Source organism: Malaclemys terrapin, chromosome 11 (genome assembly GCF_027887155.1).
Source record: "Malaclemys terrapin pileata isolate rMalTer1 chromosome 11, rMalTer1.hap1, whole genome shotgun sequence".
Classification (NCBI taxonomy): Eukaryota; Metazoa; Chordata; order Testudines; family Emydidae; genus Malaclemys; species Malaclemys terrapin.
In genome coordinates this window covers 35,721,906-35,749,296 of record NC_071515.1, presented here as the reverse complement: position 1 = coordinate 35,749,296, position 27,391 = coordinate 35,721,906, and the positions used below count along the sequence as shown (strand labels likewise).

The 27,391-nt window shown below is 39.9% G+C and overlaps 1 protein-coding gene across 5 annotated transcripts in view; it reads right to left on the bottom strand.

Annotated features, from left to right (window-relative positions):
• ZNF385B (zinc finger protein 385B) overlaps positions 1-27,391 on the bottom strand; it is a 298,061-nt gene that overhangs the window by 23,515 nt on the left and 247,155 nt on the right. For all 5 annotated transcript variants that reach the window (XM_054044716.1, XM_054044713.1, XM_054044717.1 and 2 more), the window contains one exon: positions 6,208-6,370. In XM_054044716.1, coding sequence (XP_053900691.1) covers positions 6,208-6,370 — 163 coding nt within the window. The remainder of the gene's footprint in view (positions 1-6,207; positions 6,371-27,391) is intronic.

Here is a 27,391-nt window from a genome sequence, read left to right as displayed (position 1 = left end):
CTATATAGCAACTTTCATCATTTTACAAACTACAGTATGGGCCCCAATTCTGCAACGAATTACTCTTGCATCTATAGTTATCCTCATATGGAGTCCGATTGTTACCAGAGGGAGAGGTAAGTGAAAGGAATCCTCACCACAGGCTACAGAGTAGAAGTGGAATTCCTTTGGAGCTGCTACTGTATTAGAGGAGTTGGCTTGCCTGGGTGGTTGGCGCATGTGCATAGTAGGGCAGAATGAGGTTCAAGAAATCCTCCCATCAATGTAGAAAACGGGGCCCCCCGATTCCTTCCCATTTTTTCAAACATCAAGTCTGGGCAGACAAGCACCATCAGGGAGAGATGGGGGCTGCAGTGGCCGTAGCAGTCCCACTCAATATAGCTTCTCCTTCGTGCATGCTGTTGGAGCTGTGAACATGATGGGGATTATGGGTACTACACAGTGCATCGCCCATGCACACTCAGCTGCTCTGGTGCAGCATGCACAAGGAGTGGACACCCTACAGCAGCCATCACTGGAGCCATATTAGGCTTAGCCCATGGTTCAGTAGCTGTCTAAGACTCTGATTTATCAAGGTCTTTAAGCCTCTGCTTAACATTAAACACATGAGTAGTCGCACATTTAAGTTCCTTGCTGGGTTTGAGCCCACAGGAGTAACAGCCTCAAAGAGAGTTGAGCATTAGCATTTTGGGGCAGGCCAGCAAAACAACTCTGCCCATAAATTTATCTGTTTCATGTCCAACCACTCAACACAGATCCAGGCTGAAGATTTTTAGATAGGGTTTGAGGTGATTCTGTGGGTTACACCTCACACTTACCTGTCTGCTTTTTCATAAAAAGTATGTGTGGCATGGCAGAATAGGGCAATGTTTAGGTCTCCCCCACCCCCACCCCCCGGTTGCCCCCCCAGCTTCCTTCCACAGAAGTGGAATCCAGTTGCTGGGGCTTTCAACCCTCACTATTTGTTGACATTGATTTATATTGGTTATTTCAGGAAAAGAGCTAGAAACTTACCTTAAAAACAAAAATGACTCAGATTCATCTTCACCCGGCCACAAGTTTGAACAAGGGACCCGTGTGTGCCCCCTCCATCTTATCAGTGTCATTAAAAACTACCAGCCATGTGGCCCTTTCTCCATACATGAGATCTCAAACTCCTCCTAATGTTCCTTAAAAGGACCAATTCTTCCACAAATTAATACTAGCTGGGAAGAGGGAATTAACCAGAGGTTATACAGTGAATGACTCATTTCATAACCCTAAACCCTAATGATCTAGAACATTTCACAAATGTGGCCACCAGGGGTTTTTTGTACAGCCACAACAGCCTCCTGGGCAGTGATTGGGGGTGGGGGGGAGAAAAGCATCAGCCCCTCCTACTTCCTCCTATTTGCTCTTGGACGCGCCGCCCGGCACCACCTCTGGAGACAGGCGGGGCACAACGCTGCAGGAGCAAGGTTCGTTCTTGACCAATCTTGGGGAGAGGGGGTTTGGGTTGTAGGCTCCAGTGGTGGGACTTCAGGAGCCTGGCTGTGCGGCTCCAGATTCCAACCATACACGGGGCAGCAGGTACTGGCCCCCCCGGCTCTGGCCACAAGAACCTGGTCTTCAGCTGCGACGCTTCAGCCTCCGGCCCCTGGTTCCAGCTGCATGGTAGCAGGTGCTGGCTCCCGGCTCCAGTCCTGGACTCCAGCCACGCAATGGCAGGCACTGGCCCCAGGTGCCGACCCCTGGCTCTGGCTGCGGGGCAGCAGGTGCTGACCCCCAACATCAGCTGTGGAGCTTTGGTCGGCATCTGGCCCCCGGTTCCGGCCATGTGGCCCTAGCCCCTGGTGCCAATCCCCTGCCCCAGCTGCTCAGCAGCAGGTGCAGACCCACAGTTCCAGCGGCACAGTCCCAGCGCCTGGCAGCAGGCACCAACCCACAGCTCTGTTCATGGGCTCCAGCCATGTGGTGGCGGGAGCTGGCCCCGGGTGCCAAGTCCTGGCCTTGCAGCAGCGAGCGCTGGCTCCAGTCACGCAGCGGTAGGCGCTGACTCCTGGCTCCAGCCATGCAGCCCCAGGCTCTGGCCATGCGGCAGCAGGCACTGGCCCCGGCCCTGGCCACATGGCAGCAGACACCAGGCCCTGGCTCCGACCACGCGACAGTGGGACTCATCACCCACCCCCATGGCCCATGCTGCCTCCCATAGCCCCGCATCCATCCCCCCACATTGCCCTGGGCCCCCGCTGCATCCACCGGCCCTGCATCCATCCCATCAGTGCCTCTGTCCCCTGCTGTCTCCCCCTTTGGTCGTCCCCCCATCCAGGGCATAATGGGTCCTGGGGCTCGCTGAGAAAAGTTATAACAACAAACATGCAAGTATCACTTTTCACAGCAGACTTACTAGCTATCTGTGAAAAGTGATACTTGTATGTTTGTTAATATCACTTATCACTTTTCATAGCCTCCCAGGTAGCTACTAAGTGCGCTGTGATATTAACAAATATACATATATCACTCCCGAAGGGGCAGGCAGCATTATTTTTTATTTAGTCTGCCAAAAAACCCTACAAATATAAATTACAATGATTTGGATGTGTATCTGTGCATATGTAATTGTTTTTCCGAAAATTAATTAAATATTTTAGGAAAAGTGTCAATGTGGCCACCAATGAGTGTTGGTGGTCACACTCTGAGACCACCAAAAATTTTGTTGTGAGAAGCCCTGACCAGAAGAACAAAATTAACAGTAAAATTTCAACAGCTAAACACACAAAGGTCAAGAAAAATTGAATCAGGATAATAAGGACAAGATAATATAGGACAGAGAAAAGAACACACAAGTGTTAGATATTCCTAAACAGGGGAAAGTTGGAGGCTCAAAAGTAAGTACCACACTAAAGTACGATTCAGCTAGAACTCCAAACCTGTGGAATATAATCCACCAATAACCACTGTTCTTGTATTCTGGCTACACAAAGCCAAATAAGCTCCCCTGAGGCATAATATTGTCTTTTAATATCATGGTGATTAATGAACAGTGAATATAATAGCTTATTTTTAAGTCACACTATCCAATTAACATCACAAGAGGAGACTGTTGCTTCTCACAGCAAAGGATTCAAAAAGTAGCATCATTCTCTAGGTTCAAATTCAGCCCCCTAAATCTGCCTGAAATCATATTTACCTGCAGTAACCAAGTTCTCCCGAAAACTATTCAAAATGTTTGAACAATAAGGACTTAGGGGAATTTGGCTTTGGACTTTGAGAGAGAGAGAGAGCGCGCATAAAAGCAGTGTTTACACTGAAATTTCTCCTATGGTTGCGGTCACACCATCGCAAGCATAACCTACTGGTGAGTGAGTGCTTCAGGTCCCTCCCAGTGACTGATCCATGGAGTGCTTCAGGTCCCTCCCAGTGCCTGATCCAAAGAACTAGACTGGCTCTTTAGCTCAAGCTAACTCTTTCAGCTCTGGAAGTCCCCAGTTCAATCTCCAATGTGTTGGCCAAGATGGTGACCATCACATAAGCATTGATGTAAACAGGTCATTGGCAATCTACTACCAAAGTTTCTAACTACAATCAGAGCACATGTAGATGACAGTGGTAAAAGCCAGCGGTCAGTCTACATAAACACTCCCCATCCATGCTATGCTACCATAAGCAGAATTGTACTGATACAGCAATGGTAGAAAAATTACAAAAAAAAATTGGGTCCAAAAAAGAACAGAGAACCAAAGATGAGCAAAGAGAACTTAAAGCTTCGCAAAACAAGAGAAACAGAGTTAAAGAGAAACAAAAATACAGATGCAAGCTAAGGGTCCCACATTAAAAATCTTTAAGACCAACTAAAATAAATTTACCCATAATACAGATATTAAAAAGAACCCATCCCTCAGAGAGGGAAAGATATGCTGAAATATTAAGAGTAAAGAGAAAAAAAAAATCTATCATTCTCCAAATTCCCAAAGGCAACATAAATGATTCTCTCTTTGCAGCAAATATACAAGGTAAAACCCACTCTAACATATATATTTTTTTCTACTAAAGTTTTACAAAATCACATCTAATAGATAGCATTATCTGGTTTTTTAGACAGTAACCTAATAAAACTTCCGTTGCATTTTCCCACTCCATCTCTGACTCAGTAGCTCTGGGATTAGATGGTGATATGGTCATTGAAAGTATACTTGTAGAATCCACTGCTTCAAACAGATTCCCAGCTCCCCACCAGGATCTTACTTGCCAAGTTCAGCAGAGCAAGGTCAGGCAGTTATGACTCTGTCTCCTCCATAGGGACCTGCACCTTTTGGTCTCATTTGTTCTTAGCTGGTAAGGCAGCAGTTCACTGATCTGCCATTGTGATTTATTCTGAATGCTAGAAAAACCTGCACTAGTGTGAAGCTGAAAGGTACCTGGGATATTTTTTTTAGTTCATGTTAACAAATAAATAATGATATGGTAGCAACTTTGTAGGCTGGAGTTCCTTGTAGTGCAATTAGGTGGTCTTAACCCCTTTCTAAAACTAGGCATGGATTAGAGAGCAAGTGGGGTAAAGGCACATGGCATGAGGCAAATATGCTTGGGACAGGCTTGTGGTCTGGCTCAAGCACTATATGAAACATCTCTCTACTGGTGGGCCCATCTGCCAGCAGAAGAATTGGTCTTGTGATATAGTGAAGGAGATTCCAACTCCCATTATTTGGACCCTTGTTTTGACCTACAGGGTGTCTACTCTTTGATTTAATTGTCATTGCTGGGATTAGAATTTGCTGGGTAACCCCAGGTTTGCGTCAAATTTAATAAAGTTGCAACCACAGGCTTCTACAATGAAACAGGTGTGACAGTTAAACCTAGACAAGTGGCAGTAGAAATGGAGTGACAGGCTATTTTAACTTGAAATTTTCAAGCTAAACAGTAGATTCAGTTTTAGGGGTTTGTTTTTTAGTTTTACATTCAAGGAGATAACATGAGATATTTTCCATTGCAAGATCCACAAAGTTAGAGTGCTTTAAAATATCTTAGCTTTTGCACATACCTTTCACAATTACATTCTCTCTTTCATTGTCTAATTTTAGAACATGACCTGAACCTGCCTGTCCAGTCACTCACTCACTCTTCTCTTATTTCAGTTATATTGAAATAATTACTGTGTGCCCACCATCTGTTTTATTGTTTTATAAAGTCTTGGTTTTATTTATTGGAAGGTGCTACCTGGATTTATATTGTTTCACACAAAAGTAAAATGTAGGTGGAATTAGGTAAACTAAACTGAACCTCAACCTTTTCAGGCTAAAGGCCCAATCCACGAGAGTTTTGCCTGTGTAAAGAGTGCAGGATTGAGTCCTAAATGGCAATTAGCATGGGAATAAGTCACTTCCACATCAAAATTTTCTAATGTCATTCTCCTTACGGCATTTGTGTCAAAGCTCAGCTCCTGGGAAAAGGGTGATAAACGGTGGTCATGAAGGAAGCAGACAAAGTCTATTGCATTTCATAGCCTGGAAAACCCATAGTGGCTGCTTTTTACTGGATAAGGATTATAGTAGTATTTCACACTGTGCCAGAAAGTTCAGGAAACATTTCTGCTTTGTTCAGCAACATATCACAGAGGGAACAGAGCAAAACTGAAACAGTAACACACACACACACTAGGGTCAACAGTATTTCTGAGATTACCAGAAGAAACAGCAGAACAAATAACATGGAAGCTTACGTGAGGTTGTGGAAGCCATAAAAAAAAAAAAAAAAAAATCTATGCTAAAAGGCTCCCATGTATTTGTTGAAGGAGATTTTTGTAGCCATAACTATCCTCATTTGGTTTGAGCAGGCCTTCACTTTTCAGAAAGGGAGTTTCTTGGAGACAACTTTTGCCCTCAAGACACAATGACTTTAATGGAAGCTGAATAGAGCAATTCTAATCTATTCACAATCACAAGTTTAGATGGCATTGGGACAACATGTTGCATATTTTGTAAATATAAATTTCACAGGAGAGTCTTATAAACATTATTTGAAATTAAGCCTTAGCACTGTGATATAGGGAATGTTTCATGTGTGTTAAAGATGTTTTGGTACTGAATATCAAATACAATCATTCCTGTATAGCAAAGCATATTAGCAGTTTACAAAAACAAGTCACAGACCACTAACACTCAGTCAGACTCTCACACAAACACAAAAAAGGACAAGCAAAGCATGTAGAGAACAAAAATTGTCATTGACCTGATTTGTCAGAGATGTTGGCTGTGACTGGCGTGGTAGAGCAGCTTGTGTTAGCCTTTGCGCTGTCCTTGGAAGAACCAGCTTTTGGTTTATTTTTCGTTGCCTCTAGTGCTTTGACCTTCTTGGCATGTTTACTTCCTTTGTAGTGGGCCTCGGCCTGGCTCTACAAAGGAGAACAAATCAGGCTCATTTTTTGTACTTCCATATAACACAATGGATGATTATGTAGAAAAAATGATACTTTCAATAATAGGCACCATATTATTCCACCTGACAAACTTTAGTAGCACCTTGTTAATTATTTTCCAAAGGTTAACGTGTTTTATATATTCAGAGGGGAAGACTTGCATTTTGACAGAGATTTTAATGAAGAGTATGTACTTTCAGCACCTTGGGACATGAGGTTTCAAGTGTATATTAGAATTGACAGCTGCTTATCTAATTCCTTACTGTCATACCCATGAAAGATTTAAACCGCTATGTAAATATAAACACATCAATATAGAAAACGTCTATTTAATTTTCATGTGCTCTTCCCTAATCTTTATTGCTTATAGTTAGAAAGATATACTCTATGCTGTAACATGATTAAATAATCAATTTTTCTCCTTGACCTAGTACAAGAGTTATAAAGTATTTGCATCATTACACTAATAGCAATTGAAATGGGCATTAATAAGATTATGACTTCACTATTAGATCAAGGGGGAAGGGATGAAAAAAAGAAACATAATTGCTATTAACTTTAATAGCCTCAAATGAAACATACGAAATGCATAAAATGGTTACCAATTTATGTTATATTTTATCAATAGTCCTGTAGAGCTCTTTCCAAAGCCTTAAAATGTTGGAATAGGAAGGACAGGACACCCTGGAAAAGGTTGTACGTCTTATTAGCTTCTTTTCTAAAATGTTATAAAATTTATACTACACAGTTCTGCACAAAATTAGTAGTGTAAAATAACGTTTGGTGTATGTTTTGTCATAGTTATTCATAGAAACTAAGGGCAAAGTTTTCAAATTTGCATGCCTAAAGTTAGGCACCTATATAAGTGTACTGATTTTCAGAGGTTCTGAGCACCCATTGCTCCCATTGATTGTACATACCAACCACCTATAGAAATCAGGCCACTTATTTAGACCCCCAAGTTTGAAAATTTTAAGCTATGTTTTTTTAACACAAAGCTGACTTCCAAAAAAACTAATTTCATTAACAGCCTTTATAGAATAGAAAATTGCTGAAATATCTTATATTTATACACAATCCATAGGATGTTTTAACATACATTTAAACAGTATTTTTAGCAATAGCTTTGCATTACTAATGAGAGTATCTATTTGTAAAAATCATCCTTTTAAAGATTTGAAACTTCTGTTAAATAGGTGCCACTATTGAAGGACACATATTAACTATGTAAGTTAATATTGTGATTTAATTCAAACTAAAACGTTGAGAGCAATCATGTTTTTCATACTGACACAGATGATCACGTCTCAGTGCTCCACATGTAAATATTAGCACAAGAAACATTGACTGTGTTCATGCAAATGTACATTGTTAACATCTTTCTATCATTGGATTAGGACTATTGCATTTTGCTCACTATGTTAAATGAAACAAACCATGAAACAAACTACACATGCTTTATGAACATTGACTTTGGGATCCAAACACTTTAGGTGTTCTAAAGCAGCATTGCTATAAAGAGGGCAATTGTATGAGGGCTCAATGTAACTAGGCACCACAGTACAGTCACCATTGGCACAGCATGTAATCACAGAGCCTTATCATGAATGTGGTATGTAAGCAAACAGCAGGCACAAGTGAAACAGACAAGAGAACACACACAAATCTGTGTTCACTAAAGTCTTCATGAAAATTATTGACACCATTAAAATCACCAAGGCATGCAGCTAAAGTAGCCACTTAGGTGAGATGAAGTACTTATACTGGTGTATATTGCAGCTTCATAGGTGAGCACATGTACTGTAAAATAAAAGTAAATGCTTTCTGCTCTAAAGGAACAGAATAGACTGCATGTTCTACCAGACTGTATACTTCTGAAAAAGTTTTGCTAAGCAAGTGTTCAGCAATAAGAAATACGAGGTTAACTGTACTCTGCAAACCTTTCCAAGAAACTAACAACCTAATATTAAAATACTGGGTACAATATTTACAGTACAGATTCTAACAATTAGTTGTGATGAAACTACTTTAGACTTCAAAACCTCTGCAGTATTAACATATAAGAAGACACAATGCAAAGATTATAGAACAGCAGCTAACTGTACAGCATAATCACTACTTTACATACAGTATTTAAAGGGACACTTAACTTGAATTTTTTGAAACTAATTTCAAAAAATTCAGCTTTCTGATAAAGCACCCTTTAAATAGTATGTCCTGATTTTAAAAAAAGAAATCTTAATTTTTAAAGGGTTTTTCTACTCCCCTATTTAGGTTTAGAAAGGGTCTTTAGCTTGGGGTTAACCACCACCAAATTTTCAGATTCAAATGTGATTTTCAAGTTGATGGTGTCCCCTTAAAAATTTTAACTACAATTATGCTCAAGCATACATGTTCTGGTGACAAGATCATGTGCTGCCTGAGGCCAAAATCTACAACATAAAAAACATAGGGGCACCAAAGAGAAAGGCTTACTACATCAGTACATTGCTAATAAGCCTTTCTGCTGATATTTGCAATGAAAGTACCTGCAACATCATACTACTGTTTTTGATTCACTTCATTCAATCGTCATCTATTGTACAAGAGACCTGTTGAAAACAAACAAGTCCAGATAGAATTAAAACTAATGTAAACTTTTTATAAATATATGCAAAGCCTTCACTGAATTCTGCTGGGTAGCTCAGCCATAGTATTTCATTTTTGATTTCCACTAGATGGTAATTATATCTATGTATTATCACACAATCACAAATTCATAGTTTATAAGACCAGATGGAACCATTGTGATCATCTACTCTTATCTCTTACATAACTCAGGCCATAGGACTTCCAAAAATTAATTCTGCTTGAATTAGAACATACCTTTCAGAAAAGCATCGCTCTGGATTTAAAAGTTTCCAGTGATGGAGAATCCCACACAATGCTGGGTAAATTGTACCAATGATTAATTTACACCTTATATCCAGTGAGAATTTGTCTAGCTTCAGTTACCGGCTATTGGATTTTATTATACCTTTGTCCACCAGATTGAAAAGTCCTCTACTATCAAATTTCTATTCCCGACGTAGGTACTTAAAGACTGATCAAGACACCCCTTAACCTTCACTTTGTTAAGCTAAATTAGCTGAGCTGGAACCTCTCTCATTTTCATGACTTATCTCTGAACTCTCTCCAATTTTTCAACATTCTTCTTGAAGCGTGGACACCACAAATGGACACAGCATTCCAGTAACGGTCACACTAGTGCCAAATAGAAATATATTCGTATTCCTACTCAAGATTCTCCTGTTTATGTATCCAGGGCCATATTAATCCTTTTGACCACAGCATCACACAGACCCCATGTATAGCTGATTATCCACCATCCCCCCAAGTTTTTCTTCAGAATCACTGCTTCCCTATCCTGTCAGTATGGCCGGCACTTTTTGTTCCTGGATGCCTGGCTCTACATTTGGCTGTACTGAAATGCATTTGGTTGAAATGCTTGTGCCCAGTTTACCAAGTGATCCAGATTGATTTGTATCAGTGACTTGTCCTCTTCACTATTTACCACTCCTCTAATCTCTGTGTCATCTGTAAACTTCATCAATAATGATTTTAAGTGTTCTTGCAGGTCATCGATAAAAAAATGTTAGCTAGTGTAAGGCCAAGTACCAATAACACTTCTAAATCTTGATGTCTTCATATCGATAAAGATTGTACTAGTTCAGCAATAGATTATAAAACATTATTTTGTCCCTTGCAAACATATTACTAATATTTGGCATTATTTATCTTAGAGAAAATATACAAAATATAGACTCAATCACACAACCTTTATGCCAGAAAAACTCCCAACAGGCTGTATACAGAATACAAGAACTAGCCTTATGTGAAACAGATTAACTTTCATAGGATTAAATTAGACTGCATCAGAATTTTAAGGGAAAAATCATAACGAACATTCTTATATTTCAACATTTTCACAATTGTGCCATCCTGGAATAAAAACACACTTAAATTAATGATAATCAAAAGTAGGCAACATAGTACAATTTTTAAAGATAAAGGTCATTTGTAGTTTTAAGTATATACTTTTAGCTGTAATACAACTTTTCGGCTAACTAGCAATCTTGTTTTTCATTTCCATAGCATATATTTCAATGCTGAAATTACTCTACAGAGTCAAAAACTTGGCAAAAGGAGACAATTGCTTGTAGCATGCAAAAGCTGCCACAGATCATTATATTTAGAAAAAGTACTAGAAATTATAGGATTGTTTAAACATATAGAGTTTAATAGTTTTGCAAATTATTTGCCAACTGTAATTTGAGGCTGAGCTTTTCTAAGAAGCCTAAAGAAACCTAACTCTATTATACTCCTTTGAAAATCCCAGCCTGAGTGTTAATTTGGGGGTTAATTTATGGAATCAAGGTAATCAAAACTGGTATTTTTGACTAATATTTATTTTGAACCACTGTTTTCTACTGGGAGTAATTATTAGCAAGGATTTATAATACAAGATACCATTTATAATATCTTTGTTTTATATTTCATTTTTGTTTGAAACTCATGTCAAGTCACTGGAGATGCATAACACATAAAACATTGCAAACTTTAGTTACAGTTTTAGATGACCTTAAATTTTCAAAACTACATATCCTTTTACGTTATTGGCATATACCAGTAGCAGTACCAGATGAAAAAGAAAAATCCATGCAGTGTTTATAATTACTATGATACAGATAGTAAATTATTAACTGTTAGCATTTTACCCAAGGATTATCCTACAGAATTAAAAACAGGCATTAATTTTTTAACACAATTTTTTTTTATTTTATTCTCACTAAGACAGATTCACTGTCACTAGGGACAGCAATTCCAAAGGAAATGCACAGGTGCAGTGGGAGGCAGAATTTGATCCATTATCCTTTAAATCAGTCTTTAAAACATTTCTGCTTCTATGCCTGCATGGTACTTACTTCTACTTTTCTTTGGTAGCTGGGCAGTAATATTGTTATATTACAAGAAGCAGTACTCTGCGGACTTTCCTTGTGCCCTGCAAGCAGGAGGAAATGATGGCTGTTTTGCAACTTCAGGTCCAACAAGGGGTAATTGATTTGTCTCTGTTTATTACCCAGTTGCCTCCTACTTTGAGAAGATCTTTAGTACAGAAGTCACACAGGCAAACTTCTTTGTATTGTATGTTTTCATAATCTCAATTCTAATTAACAAACACTAAGATGTAATACAGGCTTGCTAGCAGGGACTACATACATCATTCTAACATTCTGAGTGTCTTTTAAATTAGCCCACTAGACTTCCAAGTATTAATTTTTAATTAAGTTAGGAGATATTACATTTACTTCCATTTTTGCAGAAAATATAAAAGAAATTTGCATATAAGGTTAAAAAAGCCAAATGTGAAATTAGCCTATGTTTTATTAGATACATAATTTGCTACTTAGAGATTAAAACCCAATAGAAAATAAAACAATACAGAAAGTTAATATATTAGCGCTACAATATTTCAAGGGCAAAATGAAGGGACATTTTTGGCAATAGTTAATTTGGGCCAAATTAAATTAATTTAATTCATGCAAATTCTATACCAGAAATATCAATATTACACACAAAAAAGCAAGGTTAAACAAACACACTACTAGGGATTTCCCTACACCCCCCCTGAATTCCTCCAACATCACCCCCCACCCCAGTCAACTAGTTACATGCAGTGTTGCCAGTTTAGTCATTGGTTGGAAATTTGAATTGAAACTGAAACGTTAATACACATTTTAAAAGCATATAAAGTGTATGATAAAATACTTGTACCTGAAAAAGTATAATAGGCTTGAAAAATATGAACAAAGACCAGCTTCTTTACACAGCTTTTTTCTGACAACGTTGGCACATTTGTTTAGGCAATGCTGGCCAACCTTATCATTATCAAATCATGATTTGTAAGCAAGGTCTGAATGAGCTCTCCCCTGAAAGCTAGTGATGAACCGGAGTGGGGGGAAGGCTTCAGGACCAGACTATATTTACATGAACTCACTTACTCTGCCTATGTATCCAGCAGACAGAGCTGTGTTGCCCAAGTGATCAATTTTGGCTGGTGTTGGGAGTTTCTGTATTAAACATTCTTATGTAAAAATTAATTATAAAAACATAAGAATGGCCATATTGGATCAGACCAATGGTCCATCTAGCCCAGTACTCTGTCTTCCAACAGTGGCCAATGCCAGGTGCTTCAAAGGGAATTAACAGAATAGGGCAATTATTGAGTGATCCATCCCTCATCGTCCACTCCCAGCTTCTGGCTCTTAGAGCATGGTGTTGCATCCCTGCCTATGCTCGCTAATAGCCATTGATGGACATATCTTCCATGAATTTATCTAGTTCTTTTTTGTGCCCTGTTCTAGTTTTGGCCTTCACAACATCCCCGGGCAAAAAGTTCCACAGGTTGACTGTGTGTTGTGTCAAGAAGTACTTCCTTTTGTTTGTTTTAAACCTGCTATCTATTAATTTCATTGAGTGATCCCTTGTTCTTGTGTTATGTGAAGGAAATGATTCACTTTCTCCACATGAGTCAAGATTTTATAGACCTCTATCATATCCCTCCTTAGTAGTCTCTTTTCCAAGCTGGAAAGTCCCAGTCTTTTTAATCTCTCCTCATATGGAAGCTGTTCCATACCCGTAATCATTTTAGTTGCCCTTCTCTGTACCTTTTCCAACTCCAATATCTCTTTTTTTGAGATGAGGTGACCAGAACTGAATTCAGTATTCAAGATGTGAGCATAGCAAGGATTTATATAGTAAAAGTGGGGGATCTTGGTTTGCCAGACTGAGCAGCAAAGCCAATGCTGACAAACTATGCGAAAAGGCTGCAAAAAACCAATCCTGTGGACTTTATCAACATGCAGAAAGCCTTATAAGCCAGTCATTGTTAAAGCCAATTTTAGAAATACTTAATGAGGCTGTTAAAAATGCTGGAGTCACAACACAGTTTATGCGAACAAACATGGCTGTCAACATACTCTCTCGTTAAGCAACAGATACCATACACTACAAACTGGAGGCCATTGTTAAGTGCATTGTCATTTGTTAATCCTGAAGTTGGACACTGGTTCCGACCAAGACCAGCAAATGCTCACTATCTTTCTGCAAGGAACTCAACTCACTGGTTAGAAGCATGCAGAGCAACACTGAAAGACTTAGCAGTTGAAAAAGTGACGAACTCTCTCACCGCATTCAGAAAGTGTCCATACATGGCTGAAGAATGCACCGATGCAAATAGGTATCTAGTATTAAGTCACTGCATACATTATCTTGATGTCAGTGGTAGGCCAGTAGATGAATTTCTAGATGTTCAGTTTCTAGAAGACACATCGGCTGCATCTCTGACAACCCACAACTTAGAAAAGTTAAATGCTTGTAAATTGAACCCCAAAGAGATGGCTGCTTGTGCATTTGATGGAGCTGCAAAACTTCTCTAGAAGACATAGTTGAGTACACACTTTGCTCAGAGAAAATTGTAACCCTAATCTCTCCAATACACATTGCAGAGGCCATCTACTCCAACTAGCACCAGTACGAGCGGCAGAATCTTCAAAGGACATTTTAAAAGCTATAAATTTAATGTCTTCATTATACTCTTTTTTCAGGAAGAGTCCAAAAGGACTGAACATCTTGGAAAATATAGAAGATACACAGACTGAGTTCAAATTAGTCCAACTTGGGCAAACACACCGGTTTTCTCATGAGCAATCCTTGGCTGTTGTCTTGAAATTACTGCAACCATTATTATTGGCTTTGGAAAGTAGCTACCGAAATGGGACGGATCTAAGTAGTGAGGCTGGTGGACTACTTTTGCTACTAAGTTTGGAGAAGACTATCGCCATTCTTTCTTGTAAGTCTACTGTTGAAACCACTTGGGTCATTAAACAATGCCATCCAGGCATCTGCTACAACAGTAGTAGATCTCTGTCCAGCAATGTAAGCTACACTTGGATCAATCAGAGAGATATCCATTGAAAATGAACTGGAAGAAGCAAATACTTCAGTTCAGAAGTTGACTAATTAGGGCACTTATATTAACTCCTTAAATGAAGAGGACAAGAAGTGTTTGTTAAGCCAGCTGAAAAAGGAAAGTACAGATTTGATTCTTACATCTCTACAACAGCAGCTTTTGGACTCTATCACCCTCTATGTAGCTTTTACAGATGCCTGTCTTCTAAAACACGAACAGTTGAGTGGAGAGAGGCACTACCTGCAATGGGGCTGCTATGTGATCAGGACAGAATAGAGAATTTGAACACAGGATGGAATATCATACGATGAATGAATGAAGATTTGACTTCAACTTCTTCTTTATCATCACTAGTGGTTTGACCCTATTTTTGTGCTGTTTCCTGGGGATGAAAGAAGTAGGAATTCATCTCGTTCTACTCCCAGTCACAACAGCTACAGTTGAGCGTTCTTTTTCCTCATTGAATAGAATTTTGTGTTCTGAAGGAAGTCGCCTTCTGTCTGATCATGAGCATATCATGAAGGACTGGAAGTACTGGACACATGAGAAGCCACCCAAACCAAATGCACTGCATTCGAGAAGTTGATTAACAGAGTTGTGCAAAATTACAACAAGAAACCAAGAAGGATGTAGATATAGTGCTTCATAGTAGGCTTGTGTAGCTAACTTTAATTGGTGTGATGATTTAAAAACCATGAGTTAAACCTAATAAAATGGTTGTGAAACATTTTTCAGTTGTTACTATGGTGCCATATAGCCCACCTTCGCCTTAGTAGTCTCAGCCCTCATCGGTCCTCACCCGTGCCCTGTATTTTTTGAACGCTCCCCCCCATTTTAATTTCTGGGGAAAACACTGCACATTACCATTGTTAAGGTTACAAAGTCAAGCAGCATCAAGAGTTAGGAAATGCCATAATTAAGGTTGGCTATGCAACATTAATTTGGCCCCTACGTGCATATGGAATATGATACAGTCTTTATGTGATCACATATTGTTTTTTCCACAGAACACCTGTTCACTCAGTGCAGACAATAGACCTGTTCTGTGGATTAATTTTAGGACTGTGAAGTGAAAGAGGCTGTTTTCTATGGGCCCCTGCCTCATGTGCTGCAGAAGTTGGAAGGTGTGTAGGTGAATGAGACAGGGGATGCAGGAAGAGAAAGGTCTGTCTTATGGTTAAGGTAGCTGAATGCTGCTCTGGAGATCCTATCCCTGCCTCTGACAGAGTTCTATGTAATGATGGGCATGCCACTTAAACCAGACTTCTCCTAGGTTCCATTCCAGGCTCTTGAGGGGAGTATTCTCTAGTGGGCACAAACACTTCTGCATATTCCCCCCAAACTTGACCCCCTTTTGCAGGCTGCCTGTCCAGGTCCCAGTCTATCCCCAAATCCTCTTCTCCATGCCCTAGCCCCCCTCCAACCCCAACTTCTTGTCTCCCAGTCTTCCTGTCCAGCCAGTCCCAGTTTCCCACTCCCACTTCCAAGCTCTCTCCCCCCTCCCCCGCACTGGTTCCCAGACCTAGTCCCATTCCCTCTCCTTCCCCCCCCCCCCAGGCTGCTCACTGAATCTGTTTTCCTGCCCCAGTTCCTTTTCCCAGTCTCTTTAGCCCAGCCAGTTCCAGTTCTTCCCCTGTATCCCAGTGCCTTGTCTGTCTGGTCTCCCCTCCCCCACGCCATTCCCATTTCTCCACCCACTGGTTCCCAATCCCATTCTCACCCCCACCCCTGAACTCCTTGTCTGATCTCAGGGTTATCCTCCCATCCAACTTGAGCCCAGTCCCCACCATTTCCCTCAACTCCCAGTTTTCTCATCCAACCAGTTCCATCCTTCTTCCCTGACCCCATATTCCCAGGCAAATCTGCTTGCTCAACCAGTTCTGGCCTCCCATTACCCCCCACGGCTCCCCATTCCCAGCCACCCCAGCTCTATCACCCCCCGAGTATTTTTCCCAGTCATTCCCGCCATCCCATCACAGTCCCATCAGACTCCTTGTTACCCCATGCATTTAAATCAAAGAGCTTCTTCCTTCAAACTGTTTTGGTACCTGCTTGTGGGGAGGGGAAGGGATATCTTTCAAAGCACAGGAAGGGTAGGCTCCCTGCTCCCAGTTTTAGTGCCTGGCCTCCCTTGGCCTGAGCAGCTGGGAGAAGAAATTACACAGAAAATCCAGCTTTGCCCCTTGTAGTCTTGGGCTGGCACACATTCATTCACTCATTGGTGATGGCCATGTGCAGTCTGATCAGCACTAGGAGCTGTGAGAGGCTTGTGCATGCTCAGGGAGAATGCAAATTCAAATCTGTTACCTGCTAAAAGTGAAGCTTGCCTGACCCAGGATTTTTCAAATGTTTATAACTTGCCCAAATTTGGGGAGATTTTCATGGGGACAGCAAAAGGCACATCCCTAACACAAAGTTCACATATCTAGCAAATTTCAAGTCTCAACACCATGCATCAAGGTGCAAGACCGGTTTAAAGAAAAGATCACCAGCATTTTTAACTTGGGTAAAACAATATATTTTCCTCTATTGTTGTTCTCAGAAACAACTGAAATTTAAAAACAATTATACATGCATGCATGCAGACTGGCATAGATATTTCCGCTTGAAATGGTTAAAATTAGGCAAAGTTTAAGCAACTGAAAACAGGGTCTTATAATGGGACATGTCAGGCAACCTTAATCATAGGCAGTGCTACCAGCAAATTTTTCATAAAAGTCATATGGACAAATCCTGGGCCCAAGTGAATCTTTGGAAGGCAATTAACATGGGAAAACTTGTAAGTTGGGGAGGTCTATGGGAGTTGGAGTGGAGGACTGGCTCCTCCTTTCATTGCTACTTGGTAGTTGCTACTTCATGTTCCTCATGACTGCTGCATTCCCACCTCTGGGGGAAGGAACATATGGAAAGTGCAGTGGTTTTCAACCAAGGGTCTGGGACACCCTGGGGGGCTGCGAGCAGGTTTCAGGGGGTCCGCCAAGAAGGGCCGACATTAGACTTGCTTGGGCCCAGGGCAGAAAGCTGAAGCTCCACCTCCTGGGGCTCCAAGCCCCACCAGCCAGGGCTGAAGCAAAAGCCTGAGCAACTTAGCTTCGCAGGGACCCCTGTGGTGTGTGGCCCCAGGTAACTGCGCTGCATGCTAGCCCCTAATGCTGGCCCTGGCTTTTATATGCAGAAAAACAGTTGTTGTGGCACAGGTGGGCTGTGGAGTTTTTATAGTTGGGGGGGGGGAGGGAAGAGGGCAGGCTCAGAAAGAAAAAAAGGTTGAGAATCCCTGGGATAGTAGAACCACTTAATCTCAGAGCAATCACCCCATCACTTTTCTCTTCTGCTCTTCTTGCCACATACTGGGGCACAGGGGAAGTTCCACGGCACACAAGGAGTGTGGACTCCTTCATGAGCTGTCTGTAACACGTCCCACAACCCTCCAGAATAAAATGGAACATGGTGTTTTGATTGCATTGAAGAGCTTTTTGTAACAATGACTTGGGCTCCAGGACTATGTATTTAATGAGCAATTTATATTCATATTTTAGCATGAAAGTTTCACCTGAAAATTACAAATACACTAGACACCGCATTGTGTACTATAAAGTGAGATCAATATTTGTCACAGTTATTGTTAATAAAACATCTTGTCCTGCACTTTAAATTTGAGACCTGATATTGCTTTTCTTACTCATGCAAAATTTCCATTGACTCCAGTGGAAATTGTGTGTGTAAGGACTGCAGGACTGGGCTATATACTGGTAGGGAGAGCTTGGTAAGTAAATGATAATCTCAAAATATACAGCAATGTTGAAAAGATGCTTAATAGATATGTTACTTCACTCTCCGAATGAAACCCAGAAAACAATGTGCCAAAAGTCATTATCCAATGCTATACATCAAGCTATAAATATACCTCATACTTTAAAATCCCTTCTCAAAAAGGAAAAGTATCGAGAAGGTTCTACTCCCTCATCTATAAGTAGAGTATTTTATATACTTAATTCCTATGTTCCAGATTCTGCTCGAGTGTATGCAGGCAGCTCTCGTTAAAGTCAATGACAACTATGCATATGATTGAGGGCAGATTTTGGACCCATGAATGCAACAGTGAACATCTTAGGAGGAGAAATTATCTGATTTTAGGAAGATAAAAATATAGTTTTAAATGCAATTGTAAAATGTGGTTAAAAGTGGCAAGTTTACGTTGGTTTACATAAGCACTTTTTAATGTTCATTTAAAAAGCAGAATGTCGTACCTAGTATAGTAGGATAAGAGAAAATATTTCAAAAGCCTAACTCAGATTTTAGTAGTTAGCTAATGGATAGGACCTTTCGTATTCCTAGAAAGAGGAAATACAGTCTGATTGGATAATGCTACTTAAAAGCAGTGTGCTGGGGGGCTGAAATGGTACCAGTTTGAATGAGAAAATTACTGTTTCCAGTCATCTAGAACCAGCCACTTTAAAATGTAGGAACGGGGCTTACAAGTATATGAATATCATATCTTGAAGTTCAGTTAGCCTGCTGAACAGGCAGCTTGACTTCAAGAAAATGCTTGACTTGCCACTCATCTTTTTTTTTATTCTGAAGAATCTGAATTAGTGTTGTTGTTATTTGTTACAATTCCAGAGAGTGGAACTAAATAGTTCAAAGAGCAATGACTTAATACTCGACCTTTTCCATTGAAATCAAAGGCAGCTGTGGTTGCTCAGCACCTATGAAAATCATGGTAAATAATTAGGTTCCCAAACAAGTTAGATGCCTAACTTTATGCACCCAAGTTTGAAAATTTTGGCCAACTGTCTTCAGAAGGCCAGCCCTATATTCTATATTTCTATAAAAATGCACTTGATATAAAAACATACTATAAACAGAGCTGATGAGAAAATTTTCCACTGAAACTTTTTTGGACAAATATTTTCATCAAAATGAAAAGGTTTCCATATGTGCCAATTTCAATGAAATCTTGTGAAAAAACAAAACAGTGTTTGGATAATAGCAAAATGTCCCATTTTAATAAATTTTGAATGAAACATTTTGATTTCTCATTTCAAAATGACTTTTCAAATGAAATTAATTGTTTTATATAAAAACATTTTTAAAGTTTTAAAATGTGGAAATTGGAACAAAATATTTTCATTTTATCAAAATGAAAACTTTTGATTGACCTGAAATGATTGTTTTAAATTTTGTTTTGTGGGATTTTGATTTGTTTGGTTTTCAATCTGTTTCTGAATGGGGGGGGGGGGGGGGGGAGAATCTAAACAGCAAAATTCCCTGTGAAATAGGAAATCCAGTTCCTGACTTGTTCTATTGCCAACATCTAATTCACATTTGTTTAATTTAGAAGTTCAATGTTTCTCTGTAAATGATAGAAAAACAATAATTAGTGATTTAAAAGTTTAATGAACATGAACAACTTTAAAACAAAATAGATTTGGAGGCTAACAATGGGGAAAACCTTTCATAGATTGCCAAAAAGAACTGGAAACACTTACAGACTTGGGCCAGATCCTTCAGAGACTTACATATGTGCTTAACTTTACACACTGCAAGCCACATTGAATTCCATGGGATTCAGTGCATAAAGTTAAGCGCGCGTGTAAGTCTTTATAGGATTTGGACTTGTGAAAAATTTGTTTGTTTGTCTCTTCAGACACCAACATTGCTATGAAATAGCCAAGAATGTTCTGGGTACTGAAATGCCAATAAGCATGCCAGACATACCCCACTGTTCTTCAAATCTGTGCCCCATAAAGTATCTGCTCATTATCCTTTTGATGAATCTGGCCTTTTAGTGCCATTCAACATCTCTGAATAGTAAGTAAAAGACAAAGCAAGCAATGAAAGCTTTATAATACAACAACAATAAAAATCAATCAGCCTTCGAATCTATAAGTATCCTGGATTTTAATGAACAGTTTATGATAGGCTATTTCTTTTGAAAACATTTCCCATGGAGAAACACAAACTCCCAGATGTTAAGTTTTTATTTAAAACCCGAAGTTGATTGTTAATTGAGAATTAACATATTCATTTCCCAGTTATGAAGACATCCAGTTTGAAATGTAAACACCAGGATGTTAAAATTGTGGAATGTAATCTACTGGTTTGCATGCCGGCTTGCATCCAATATATCATCTGTACTACAAATCTTCCTGTTTTATACAAGGAATACATGTACACATTCTTTCCATGACAGCATGAATGCTATCTTATATTCTATTGTAACCCTATTCATTGTAAAATATTTTGCTTTACCTATAACTTTTTCATTTTAATTTATTTGTTAAAATAATAAGGATACACCACAGATATTCCTTTGTAATGGCATAACCTTAAAGAAACATTTTAAATCCAAGTAAGACTGTAGAACAAAGGATAACTTATGGGAAACTATGTCATGACTGAAGTCTGACAATAAATTTTAAATAGTCAGCTATTCATTTCACAGTTTACAGGTAAATGAGTTTGAGACTCTCTCATTGATATATGAAAGAGTAATTAAATGAATTTATCTCAGTAGTGTCAGCCAGTCACATGCAGTCTAAATAAATGACGTGCTAGCCTTCCCGTTCTTTTCAATGACAACCTGCAGCAAAATTTCCCTAAACTGAAGGTTCTTGTTTCTGCAGGAGCATGTATTGCTCTGCTTCATCAGGTTCAATTTAAGTGGAAGTCCCCTAGCAATTCAACACTCTAAGCTGATTTTGGATGTTCTGGGTCAGTTCCTGATTAGAAACTTGAAGGCACAATTAAAAACCCAAACAACCTTAACTCTGCCCTATAGTGTCACCATGAGGGTGAACAAAACCTTGTATGTCTTAAAAAGCCATGTCAACATCTAATGTAAACGCTGAAATACCTTAATCATAGTTTTATAGTAATTGCATGGTATCACTGCAGAGTACAGTTAAGGTTGCTCTGATACCTTCAGTGAATATTTCAATACTTTAACTTGTTTGGATTTCCTCTAAGTATAACCTTAATGCTGAAATTTCCTGGGTTCACAGTACTTGGTTTTGGAATAATTACAGTATCCCTGTAATTTTTTTACCCCTAATTATTGAGACATACTCTCACGCCTTATTCCACCTTGATGTAGTTTTTGTCTGAGAATTAATAAATAAAGCCTCAGAAAACCCCTAACAATTATGTAGTTATAATTCTCATTTTAAGTGTGAAACTAAGCAAATTAAGGGCATGATTTTCAGAAGTGCTGAGCACTCACAATGTCAGTTTAAATCAATGGGAGCAGTGGGTTCTCAGCACCTCCCAAACTCAACCTGGAGTGACTGGGGAGAGAATTCAGATCTTCTGACTCCAGGGTTTGTGCTTTAACCACAAGAGAGATGGATTGTGGCCCACCAAAGAAATTGGCACCTTCTTTGTGAGCTTTTAATTGTTCTGACTTATAATTGTTGAAGTCATTTATACTGGATACACACATAGAAGCACGTAGAGATTGCAAATGTTCTCACACAGTGTCATGGGGTATCCAACCCACATGAGCACTAAGCAAATTAATGTGGGCCCAAAGGGGCCAATTTACCTTATATGCTGCACCTGGAAGGAAGTCAGGGATTGATAAGGCCTAATTGCAGACAAAGCCCAGCTGGGGGAGGAACTGGGATTGGAGTGTAAGGCCAGGAAATGAAAGCAGGAAGGGGCTGTGCGAAGGAGGTCTGCTGCCATTTCCTGGAGTGAAAGGGATTTGGCCAAGGACAAGGAGGAAATCCAGGGGAAGAGAAAGCACTGGGGTCCTGCCCTGTACTAGAGAGTCTGGCAAGAGGCTGAGAGGGATGAAGTAGCCATGGAAAGCAGAGGACTCTCCAGCAGTAAACCCAGAGATAGGCAAGGAGATAAAGATGTGAGGTAGGAAGGAGCCCAGGGAAACAACAACAGGATTTTAGATCGGAGCAGACGTAGGTTGCTAATCATAGGGTCCCTGGGCTGGAACCCAGAACAGTGGGCAGGCCTGGGTTCCTCTACCCATCACTAGAAAGTGGCACAGGACCTGGAGACTTTGAATGGAAGACGGTATGAGAGAGTCTGGACATGTGTGAGACAGGATGTTATTACCCCAAAAGGAGAAGGACTATATAATAACCTGGCCAGAGAGTTGAGTCACAAAATGGGAGTGTGCCAAGTCATGGGGGGGCGGGGGGAGGGGGACACAATGCGAGCAACCGATGGAAGGGTGTACCGGATAGAGCAAAAGCTAATTCCCAGACCCAGCTACAAGGAGGCGAACCTGCCGTGAGTAGAACCCCTTCACACATGGACACCCATCTTGCTTTTTTACATAAAGCAGGAAACCCAGTATTACAGAAACATAGATTGTTAAATCCTATTTTTTTTTTTTTTTTGCATCATGACAGCAAAATATGCAGATATTTCAGGCCAAACACTGCCCTGGTGCGAGTGCAATGCCTTTAAAGCCCATGTAATCACATTTATGTATCAAGATTGGATTAAGTTTTTCTAGTTTCTGATCCTGCAACTGCTTACTCATGTGCTTAACTTCAAACATGCAAGTAGTCCCATTGAAGTCATTGAGACTAGTCACACACTTACACACATGCTTAATTTTACAGGCTGAGAGTTGTAGTGAAGCGTTAACATCCCACATGAATTCACATTTTAATTCACTCCACATCATGAGCTATCAAACTTGCTTCCATAAAATAGTAAATTGCCCACCAAATATTTGATTACATAGAATGTTTGGTAAAATATAAAAACTATCACTTTATAACAGCATGTACATTTGAGTGTTCATATATTATTGGGGATTTCAGAATAAAACTATTTTCTATATAATCTCCACTAAATTTGTTTGTCAAACGGTAAACCAGAATTTAAAAAGAATCTTCCAGATTAAGTAATTTCCCTGAAATTAATTAAAGGCTGAGTTGAGGAAAAATTCAAAGTTAAAGTGTAACTTAAGTTACAATGCAGCTATACATTAAATATTTTTTAAATTCTGATTTCACAATGTTAATTGTTGGAAAATAAAGTAATTCTATTTAAAGTCTGGTTCCCCCAAATATTAACTTAAAATAGGGTATTATTGAAAAGAACATGGAAAGAACAGAGAGAAACATTGCAAATCAGACCCTTAATAAGTAAGTGCTACGTTTTAAAAATCCGACTGAACTTAGTTAGAAGCTTTATTCAATAGCTGCTATTGAACAGAACTTTCAGCACATTATGTCCCTGCACCCTGTAATCACGCAATATTTCTGTCATGTTGAAGCTAAAAATGTTCATCATTTTGTCAGCTCTGTCTACAAAGCTGAGAATTACCTTCACAAAGCTCCTGAGATTTATGCTTTTAATTACCTCCTATCTGCTTCACTGCCTCGAAACCCAAAGAATCAATATAAATAGTCTTATTTATATGGAAAATGTAAAATGTTTGACAAAAGCAGGCTATAGTTTTGTAGATTTCTATTTGATGTTATTGATTCTCTTGTGTTATTTTTTTTGACAGCACCAGCTAGTCATTCAAACTTACCAAGTTACAATTTATCCAGTAACCTTTATTTAAACTTCAAAAACTTGCCTTTTGGCTACTTATACTTAAAAAACAAAACAATTATCATCATGGTATCTTTTTAATTAATCCGCTATTACTGAATTCAATTCTAATGTGGCCTTCAGCATCTCTGAGGGCCTGGATTTGTCGCCCTGCAATAAAATCTGCCTTCTCTGAGTGGCTTGTAAAATTTGTTTTCTTTCCTGAATCGAGTCCCTCTTAGTTGACACCACAAAATGCTACTGAGCTACCTTGATACTCATTATACTGCCATATTTCACAGAAATCAAGTTAGCTTTTAATTGTGAAATTATTACTCTCTCTAAAGACAAACTGGAGCTAGCGCTTGTTGAGCAGCCAAAGACCTTGCCCCAAGAGATGGTGTATGTGTGTGGGGAGGAAGCAAACACACACATCTTTGCTTTATAGGTGATCAATAACTGGTAATGTTCAGATTTTAAAAGGAAGATGATTGGACACATGTACATAAAGAATGGACCCGTGAGCCTGTTTGTTGGGGGGGAGGGGCTAGTGGGGCAGGGGGAGGAAGGAGAATTGACCGAGGCAATGTAAGGGAATAGATCTTGCACTCAGTGCTTTCACAGTGCCCCGGCTCCAATACTTCCAGTGAAGAAACAACACAAAGTGAAGAGGACAAGAGAGCAGAAAAATTATTTGACCATAAACCGAAGACCCTTATGTAAGAAGAAAAAGCAGCATGATGCTTTGCAGAAGCCAAACAGATGCCTTTGCAGCTGTGACTTTCTCTTCTGTTGTGGCTGCATGTTGAATTTTCAGACACTTCTAATAGCATAGCTGTCTCAGGGACAATCTGGCTAAGGTTCTACAGCTGGTATGGGGACTAGTGCCACATGGCAGCTGGTGGGAGAAGCCGTAGACTGGTCTGGTGGCCAGAATAAAGAAGAAGAATCAGCCAAGAGCAGACAGAAAGCGAGCCCGGGTGGGATAGGAAGTTGTGATTTTTTTCTCCCTTTCCCCATTGCTACTTGGCCCTCTGCTGGATGACACAGAGGATCTAGCCAATTTGAGCAGGCTGCTGGCTTGACTGAGAGCTACTGTAATGCAACTGATTAATAACAACAAACCAGACAATATATACTAAATATCAAAGCATTTTTTATGAAAGCCTATCTATCCATCCGGGCATGCCATAATATGAGAGCACTATTCGAATTTTGAGAGAGGAAAAAAAGCACTTTCAAAACACTCACATGCTGGCTCTATCTCAATTTTAGGTGGGTTCTCATTTCTGCCTTTCAGGTCTCCCAATGCAATCCCGCTGCTTGCTTTGGCCACCTCTACTGGAGCATGCACAATACAGGCTGGGGCACTATAGCAGCTGTTCCACGTGCATTCTTTATTTGTAAAACTGTTTTTCTGTGAGAAGCTGAGAATTGTGCATTAAACTCAGAACAGTAAATGCATTTTACTTTACATTTACGATTTCATTTTTCTGAGGAGGCCATTGTGCCATGTGCCCCAGTGTGGAGTCTCCACACCATTTTCCCATTGGCCTTTCATTGCTGAGATAATGTCCATTTGGAAGGCTTAACTTAGTAATGTATTGTTTGCTATCTTGCAGAAGTTAATGTGGGAAGAATAAGCTCGATTAACAGATAAGTTTACATTTTGATTTGATGATGAAGAGGTCTGTGGTTATTCTAATATTCTGTAGAAGCAAATCCCATAGCTGCAGAGATGGCTTGATCCCCCTCATGTACATGTTCCACACTAGGCACTGCCAACAAGAGTTCCTGAGGAATGCAGCTCTCCAGATTGGCTTTGGTCACAGAGAAAATAGTGCTCTCAAAGATATTTGGCACTCAATCCATTTAGGGTTTGAATAACTAAGAGCAGGGCTTTATATGGGATCCAGAATTTCACAACAAGGATACTGTAGTGTGGGGAACACTAAGTGATGGGTTATGATGCCCCAGGATCATTATAAAAAGGGCTGCTGCATTTTGTTCCACCTGGAGTTTCTTTGAGTTATTTACTTTCAGTCCCAACCACTGCATGTTGCAGAAGCTGAGCCTGGAAATGATAAAATCATGCATCAGGATATTGAGGTCAAGATCAGACAGGAAGGTATTTTTGACCCATGAGACTTTGGTGCTCAGTCTCAGTGAGGGGCTGAGAATGAATCACAGACCGCTTATATCACCTTGATGATCAGAGGGTTGATGCCCTCAAAGCACGGAGAAATGTTCTCAGAACATTTCATTTTACAGATCGCATAAACTTTATATTGGCTAAAATAACTTTCAGCCATGTCCTTTCACCCATACTAATATTGTTCAGATACCTGAAGAGTTGGGAGACTTGGTGCTCAGTGAAGGAAATGCAGAAGTGGGCATAAGCTACATATTTCTGGTATTAAATCCATGGCATCCTACAATCTCAAGAGATTTAGGGTTGGATTTTCAAAGCCACCAAGGAGATTTGAATGCCCAGTTCCTATTAACTGCCACAGACCATTTACTTGTGGAGTTCTATCCTATTCAAAATATAGCCTAAAAGTGGGGAATAGGATTGAGCATTATGTGACCCCACAGGTAAGGCATTTAAGGCAGAGGAGTAGCTATCCATTACATACCTGAGATCAATCCAAGAGAAAGGATTGGAGTCAGCACAATGCAAGTCAATCCACCTCTGTTAGGTTGATTTAGTAATGCCTTGTGATCACCTGTGTTAAATGCTTCTGATAAATCTAGCAGTGTGTGGATGGCCATCCACCAAAACTGACCACTGTCGGTAATAATCTCTTCCTAGCTATAAAGGGATGCTTCTCTATTCTTATTGTTCTTGAGGTCTCTACAAGTTTCCACTATTCATCATCTTTCATTCTCCGATTCCTCTCCTCTCTTATTTCCCATGACTGTTGGTTCTTCTCCTACCTTGCAGCTCAATCATCCAACATCTCTTTCAGTGGCTCCTCATCTTTCTCTTCCCATATCTGTCCCCATACCTCACCCCCTACTTTCTCTCTCTGTATTTTCCCTTGGAAATCTTACCTACTCCATGTGCTCAACCATCTCATCATCTGCCACCTCCATCCACATGATTCTCAGATCTCGCTCCCCTTCTCTGAAACCTCCATCTATGTCCAGTGTAGCATCAACTGTATCTCTAATGTATCTCTAGGTTGCCTCACCACCATCTCAGATGCAGACTCTCCTAAACTGAATTGCTTATTTTCCCTCTAGTCCCTCTCCACCACCTCCCTTTTCTGTCACCATTGACAACTCTACTGACCTTCCTGTCTCCCAGGCTCATAATCTTGGTGTCATCTTCCATTCTTCTCTCTCCTTTTACCCCCATATGCAGTCTTCTCACTAAATCCTGTCAATTCTTCCTCTTTAATAGCACCAAAATCCACCCTTTAAAAAAAGCAAAGATAATTAGTTGCCCATTGGACTTTAGCCTCTTCCAT